The sequence below is a fragment of the Stegastes partitus genome, unplaced genomic scaffold (genome assembly GCF_000690725.1).
Source record: "Stegastes partitus isolate 25-593 unplaced genomic scaffold, Stegastes_partitus-1.0.2 Scaffold431, whole genome shotgun sequence".
Lineage (NCBI taxonomy): Eukaryota > Metazoa > Chordata > Actinopteri > Pomacentridae > Stegastes > Stegastes partitus.
The window spans coordinates 466,776-474,576 of NW_007578162.1; the positions used below are offsets into that span (position 1 = coordinate 466,776).

Consider the following 7,801-nt stretch of genomic DNA (forward strand, 5'->3'; position numbering starts at 1 on the left):
TTTTTTGCTTGAGTTTCTTGAAGACGTATCTGGAACTCCCAACCAGTCGGTCAGAACTGATGATCCTCTTGGATGAGAGGTGGAACGTCTTCAAGGAACTCAAGCAAGTCCAGTTGCTACGATTCAACTACGAGAACATTTAGGGAGTCACACGCAAGGAGGCCGTGGATGTCGGTGGCCTTAGAGGTGCTTCTGGACTGCCGTTTAGGATGCTCAGCTGCTGCTAAGCGCGTTCCCTCAAAGCGTCATCACTTCACCTCGTTATCAGGCCCTCGCATGTCAGCATTCCTGGATGATTTCCGCCACACTATACAAATTGAAAATGGCTAATGTGATCGCAGGTGTCTCCACCAGAAACAATGTGAACACTAACCTGTCCTTGTGAAGAGTAATTATGCGCCGTCTGCTGTCACATCACGTATTGTCTGTAATACATCGAGGCTGCGCTACCTTTTGTCCGGCACCTTGTGCGTCGCCTCTGTTTTCAGCCGTTAACCAGGTCATATTCTTTGTGCAGCTGCTGTTCTTGGCAAATTAAATCCGTCCTGTTTCCAATTTGGCTTCGGTCTGCTTTTGCCGGTGTCTGGCCTCGCCTCGTCATCTGCCTCAGACTTGTTTCTGGTGATGAGTGTTAGTGCATAGATTAGCATAGTTAATGGAGGAAGGAGGAACAGATGTGGAGCGCGGAGAGGAAGCAGCAGGGAGACGGTAAAAAGATGAGGAGGTTTTTTTTGGTAGACCGGCCTGTCAGTTAAGTGATGGAAATAAAAGCAGCAGAACGAGGCGGGTGTCTCTGGTGGACGTCGTCTCCCATGTTGACTGAGCTGACTGACAGTGAGCGATTAGCAACAGCTTAAACATGAGAACTTCAGCTGCTTTAACTCTCCGAACAACAGGCGGTTTCTGGGTGTGTTTTTTTTAAATGCTCCTGTTACATTTTTACTCACTGTGGGCTCATTTTTCACTACGATATAAAGTCCTGCACCTCTTTAGAAACAGCACAACCAGGACTGAATACAGAGAAAACTCAAAAATGTGTGAAAAATACTAGAATTAACCAAACAAAAAGTGTCCACAGGTGTTACCAATATTGGCAAAGAAGTGGTGACTCTAGATTTTTGCGAATACTTTGCACTTCAACGCGAGATGTTTCACCATGCTGGATGTATTTTCCAACAATCGGCTTCTCTGTTTACCGTTTTTGAGTCACATTGTCCGACATTTCTCAAAGTGTCAACAGTAGTTACCGATACTGGAGACACCTTCTAAACTTCACACTACTCTGCACATCAAGTCTAGAAAGAAGTTTCACCATGCTGAATGTGTCAACTCCGTTTACCGTTTTTATTTCATTGATCCAGTTCGTTTCAGTCTCTCTTGTCGTCGTCTCTCTGCTGCCGCCTGCAGTTCAGCTGAAAACTTCCTGTATTTTTTTTGCCACGAGACACAGATGAGTCCATCTGTTGCACAGAGAAGTGATTGTTTTTCATATTTTACAGAATCTGGGTAAACCATTTGTGGTGATTTTTTACAGACATGTAGACTAAAGTGAGTTTGTTGAAATACCACAGTTTTAGTTTGTTTTGGGTTAATGCAGCTGCACATTACAGGTGATACATTTATGGACCGTCGGAAAGTTTAAAATTGGATGATTTTATTTTCTGTTTTTACAGTTTCTGGCTCGAACAGATCGTGTGATTTTGATGATTTTTAAAAAGAAACATGCCCTCTCTCAGGTTTTGGAGTTTAGAGGGCTAAAACTAAAGAGTCATTTTGGTTTTTTTTGTGTTTTGGCCATGATGTACAATTCTACAATTTCATTTAGCAGACGCTTTTAACCAAAGCGACGTACATGTGAGAACACTTGTCAGCATTCAAGAGAGAAACGCCTGATTAGGTTGCAGTCTTGTGATTGCACAGACGCACGAAGATGGGTGTAAAAACCACTCAGTGAAATAAAAAAAAATACTTAAACTACTTTTCTCGAGGCACAAAGTCTCTTCTAGTCGATCCCACGTCTTTTCCAGACAACTGAGTTGCCGGCTTTGAATTTAAAATCCAAGTGAACCGCCGTCGACTCCTAACTGGAGCGGTTTCTCCAAAAACCCGTCAACACGAGTGGGTGGTGTGGAAGGATTAAAGGAGGCTCGAGCTGCAGTGGAAGACTGAGGAAGAGAGGCAGCGCTGTGAAAGTGTCCTGTCAAATCCATGCCAAACTTTCTAGACATCAGGACGCTTGAGCCTTACAGAAGAAAACTTGGCTGCCATTGCAGCGCACTAAGTGAGTTTTACTCAATGAGATATAAGTCTGAGTGGCATGATGGTACACAAAGAAGATCAAAAAGTCTTATTTGAATCAATCTAGTTCATTCAAAAGAAGACGGACATGTGCCTTGTATCGATTTAGAATCGTTTAAATCAAGGCACAGTTGCTCACTAGGACAAGCTAAGTGACATTAAGTCAGATCATTTTCCCTAGAAAGCACCAGATAATTCATTTACACTCAAAAAAAGCCCAACGCCAACTGTTACATTCACTGAATGCAACAGAAATCAGGAACACACCACCTGCAGCTCATGAAGATAAAAGCTTTAAATCATAATTAAAAGGCCTGACATGTAGATTTTACCTTTAGTGTTTAGCGCTAATGAATTAGCATAGATATGGGAATTCACACTAACTACAAAATCGAACTAAAAGGCTTCATTTTAATTTATTTAATTATGGAAAAGGAGAAGAAACAGAGAAACATAAGCGTCTTGGGTTTGATGCAGCAGTAGAAGGAGGTCAATTGTAAGAAAGAAAGTTCATTTCTTAAATGCTAAAATAAAAATAAAAATACCTGACGTTCATCTCTCTTTTGGAAATTTGCCAGACAAGATATTTGGCCTTAAAGTGAAGTTATATTTCCAGCAAAAAAAACAAAAAAAAAAGAGGTCATAAATCAGTTTTGTTAAGAAGCAAAAGAAAAGGGGACGTCAGGAGGCGACAGATGGATCATTCCTGTTCTCTGAAATATAAAAGGATCAAACCAGTAAAAGGTGTCGTCGGTTATCTTTTACCTTGAAACACACCACGCGCTCCGTGCTGTCTGTCACTCTGTGAAAGTCAATGTCACCCATTAATGGAATAAAGAGGGAAGATGAATGGACTAATGGCGGCGAGGAAGGCAGTCGGATCGTTTGCAGTCACCGAGGACAAAATATTAATGACGGCCAGCGGAATAATATCAACTGAAATAGACTGAGAAGCCTGCCACAGAGCTGGTCTGGACCTCAGGCTGCTTCAGTTCACAGTTTATCACCTGGAGATCTGAAATCTAAACCAGGTCGCCGACAGTTTCTGTTTTTTTTTTGTGTCTTTTTTGACCCTCAACATTTCTAACCTTCTCCTCTGATGTTTGAATCGAACTAGAAAAACAGAATTGTGCTTTACCGGTGGATATTATATTGCAAGAGCATTTTAGGACTTCTTTTGATTTATTTCAAGTAAATGTACGAACATTTGCACTCTCTGAAGTCCTGCATTCAAATAGTACAAAAGTCTCAACATTAAAATGTAGCTGAAATACCAAATACAGGTTTTATGCAGAATGGGATATTTCAAATAATTAATATTGTATTATATTATTTAAATCTAATAACTGTGACTTCAATTTTGCAATTAGTAAAGGAGAAACAGATGTTTTAGACTTTTTTTTTTAAATTGTTATTTGTACATTTCTGCCTGCACTTGGATCAATAAAATTTTATCATAAAATAATAATAATCATAACAATGAGCAACAACAATATTGAAATAATAATTTGAATAATTATAACAACAATAGCAACATAACAAATAATGATCATTGCAATAAAAAATAACAGCAATGATTAGCCATAACAATAATAACCAGTAAAAGAACAATAATGATGACAACAACCGAAAACAACAAAAGCAATATTAGTCATAATTAAAAATGCAGTTACACTACTACTACTACTACTATGACTACTACTACTACTAATAATAATAATAATAACAATTATAACAATAATAATAATGACAACACCAATGATCACAACAATAATCATAAAATAATACCAGTTAGAAATCTCAATTTAGTTATTTTGTATTCATCTTGATACACAAAGTAACTAAGATTATCAAATAAGTGTTTTGGAGTTAAAAGAGAGAAGAAGAAAAAAGAACAAACAATATTTTCTGATATTAAAACACAGTGAAAGTGTAAAGTAACACAAAAATAAAATACTCAGCAGTACCCAAACGTACCCCAAAACTGTACCCAAGTAAGACGTTATATGTGCTTAGTACCACTGAAACTGTGTCAACTTATTGTCCTGCTAGCATCCAAGCTAACAAACATGCTAAATGACTGCCTGCTAAATATTTATTGAAGTCAACAACTCATGTTTGTGTGTCAAACTCCAGGAAAAACAACATCTGAAGCGTAAATTTGCAGTTCTGGTGTCACAACTCTTTAGTGTTCATAAAAAAAAAAACAAGAAAAAAAATCATCCAAGTGGCGTCAAATTTCCCACAAATTGAATTTTCCTGCTGCACATAAAGGAGGCAGGATTGGCGGTTTGCTGCCGAGTGCTTCAACACAATAACTAGTTTCCCAAAGCCGGCGTTCTCGCTCGCAGAGGCCTTCGCTGCCCACGACTCACGAACACAGACCTCAGGTGGAAACATGAGACGCCAAACAGCAGCGGGCATATGTTTGATTTGTATAAAAGATGCGGCTGCCGGCTGATCTCGTAACATTTCTCCATTTATCAGAGCGACTTCCCTGTAAGCAAAATGTCATTATAAAATAAACCGCAGAGCCGTGAACCGAGAGGAGAGGTGAGCAGGTGAGCTCACTGGTTTATGTTCTTCAATAAAAACTCGCTGTTTCTTTTTTTGTTATAACAACTATTTATCCAGTAAAATGTTTTTTCTCATTTTAAAACCCAGACTTGTTGCAGCTTAATTATTTCACCTGTCAGCTGTCGGCTATTGATGCAGAGCCATGATAGATGTGCATCAGTGTGCAGTGTACAAGAGGGATCATGGGAATTATTAGTCAAGAGTGCCTGTAGCCTGTATGAATGAGTCCCGGCAACTTTTTAATGAAAATCATATCTACTGTAATTTCCGGACTATAAGCCGCTACTTTTCTCACATTTTTTGAACACTGCAGTTTAAACAGTGATGCAGCTAATTTATGGATTTTTACGATTTTTACGAATTTGCCTCGAGAGCGACACCAAAAGAGAGACTGGGGAAGTGTGTGATGAAGTGATTCTAAAAATGCACTTTCTATTTCATGCTAACCAACTATAACCTAATATTAAGAGTCATTTTATTTCCAGACATATCAAGAACACGGCTTGTAAGTTTAATCGTGATTTAGCACGATGCTAACAGAAACTGCAAATAGTCAACGATGAATCTAATCCTGGAGAGTCTGCTGTGGTCATAAGGGTTGAAGAGGTTTCAACCAAAGGGGCCTTAAATTATTCTTTAAGAAACACAATTGTTTTATTGTTTCTTAATCCTGGCATCAACGAGCCACAACATTTTTGTAAACCCGAACTAGTTGAGACAACTAGAAAATTGTGGGGAAACAGATTACCTAAAACCATTTTAGTTTTTACTAGTGCTATCAGGCGATTAAAAAAATTAATCTAATTAATTACAGGATTTGTAATTAATTAATCCAATTAATCGCATTTTAATCTCATATCTGCTAAAGGTGCCCAAATAAAGAATTCAAATTCTAGGACATAACAAAATTGTAGTGCTTGACTAATCCATTGAATACACTAAGAAGAGAAGATTTGAAATTCACATTTTTATTGGTAAAGTGTGTTTTCATAAATGAAATTCAAAAGAAAAAGTTCAAGCACATCCCAGCAAACCAACTAGGCCAGGAGCATTATTGGAAAATTGCAATACAAATACAGGTAAATAAATAAAATTCAGAAATGAGTCTCAAATAGGCACTTAAGCTACATTATCTGGGGCATAACAATTCAAACCAAAAGAGGATCTGGGGTTGCAGTATCAACTCCTCAAATCAAAAACCCACCCCAAGCTAACGTTACAGGATCTGACAACAGACAACTTTATTTCTCCTTGTGTAAAAACTTTTTACACAAGGAGAAACTAAACATGTCAAGTTGTCTTAACATAGAGCCTTAATTACATGCTGGGGACAAAACAAGTTTACATCACTGGTCTTAACTCAAAATCATTAGCTCACAAAAACGAGGACTGAGTTGTATAAACTAAACATTTTAGGTTAAATATACTAAAAAATACGTACATATCAAGTAACATATACCATTATCAACTACCACTTCAAATCATGTGTTGCCATAACTTATGTCTCGTTGAATAAAAAAAAAAAAAAAAAAGACGGCTCCCCATTTTTACAACCTCTAACGCTGCATGTTAACTCTGGATGGATGTTTCACCGTGTCGCATGTATCTTCCAGCGCCTTGCTCCTTGATTACTGGCAGAACTCCTGAAAATCCTGGAACATGCACAAAAACTGTCTACATACATGATATCTGACTGCTACTTTGCACGTCGATGTTTCCTCGTGCTGAATGTATCGTCCAACAACCGGCTCCTCTGTTCACTATTTCTGAGCCACGCTGCATTTTGGGTTTTATTGATCCAGTATATTTTATTTTCCTCTCTGCTCTGTGGAAACACTGCCTGCAGTTCACCTGAAAAACGACATCGTTGTCATATGACTGTTGGTCATGTGACAGCTTTTTATTTTTATTTTTTTATTTTTTTTGCAGAATCTTGTACAAACAAAAATGCGCAAATTTAAATGAGTACAATAAAGTGATGAAATCTAGATTTAATAATATTCCTGACTGAACTGTGTATCTTGTTAGCACCATCAGAAAGTCAAAAATCGGACATTTTTGGGGTGTTTTTGCGATTTCTGGCTGATAAATGGTTTCATTTTTTTTAATCGAACACGCCTTTCAAACCCACTGGCAGGTTTTGGGATTCAGTTGGTTCACGAGAAAATGCTTCTGCTGAACTGGAAGATGGATTAATCACTCTTTTATATTTTAAATCTATCCGTTTTGCGCCTACACGAGCTGCCACCTGAAAGCAAACAGACGCATTTTCCAGCTGGTTGTTGAAATGTGAACAATTCAAGAAACAGTTTGATGAAACCACGCAAACAGGTTGAGAGTTATCAACGCAGCCCTCGTGTTGACAGCAGTGGACTTTAATGTGGTTTGTTTGTAAATCACAAGTCGCGCTGTGATTTTGGTGCAAATTCAAAAATAAAACCTGCTGCCAAAACCGTCTGCTGTCGGGCCAAACACTCACACATTAGAGACAGTTTTTTGTCTCTCAGACTATTACTACTGTTACATTAAAACCAGTTTGAACAGTTTATAAAAAAGCTCAGCCGTTGGAACCAGATGATTCAAACCAAGCGCAGGTTTTAAAGAAATGACTCGGTGACTGATTGGGCTTCTTCTTCCTCCTTGTCAGGTTCTCCGTTCAGAGACGAGATCACTCTGGGAGTCCTACAGATGCAGGAGAGCAACCGGCTGGAGATCCTGAAGAGACGATGGTGGGAAGGAGGACAGTGTCCCAAAGAGGAGGACCACCGAGCCAAAGGTAACAACACAACCTCCACACTGACGCACAACTGGTGTCCAGTGACAGGAGATTGTTTCAGTGTATTTAAGGGGTTTTTAAACAAGTTTTTACCTTTAATGTGAACACAGTGCACTCGAGAGATTGGAAAATATTCATCCATCCATCCAT

The 7,801-nt window shown here is 38.6% G+C and overlaps 1 protein-coding gene across 1 annotated transcript in view; it reads left to right on the forward strand.

Annotated features, from left to right (window-relative positions):
* Nucleotides 1-7,801, forward strand: part of LOC103360366 (glutamate receptor ionotropic, kainate 5-like) — a 154,338-nt gene that overhangs the window by 131,278 nt on the left and 15,259 nt on the right. The window contains exon 17 of the mRNA XM_008286087.1: nt 7,523-7,651. Coding sequence (XP_008284309.1) covers nt 7,523-7,651 — 129 coding nt within the window. The remainder of the gene's footprint in view (nt 1-7,522; nt 7,652-7,801) is intronic.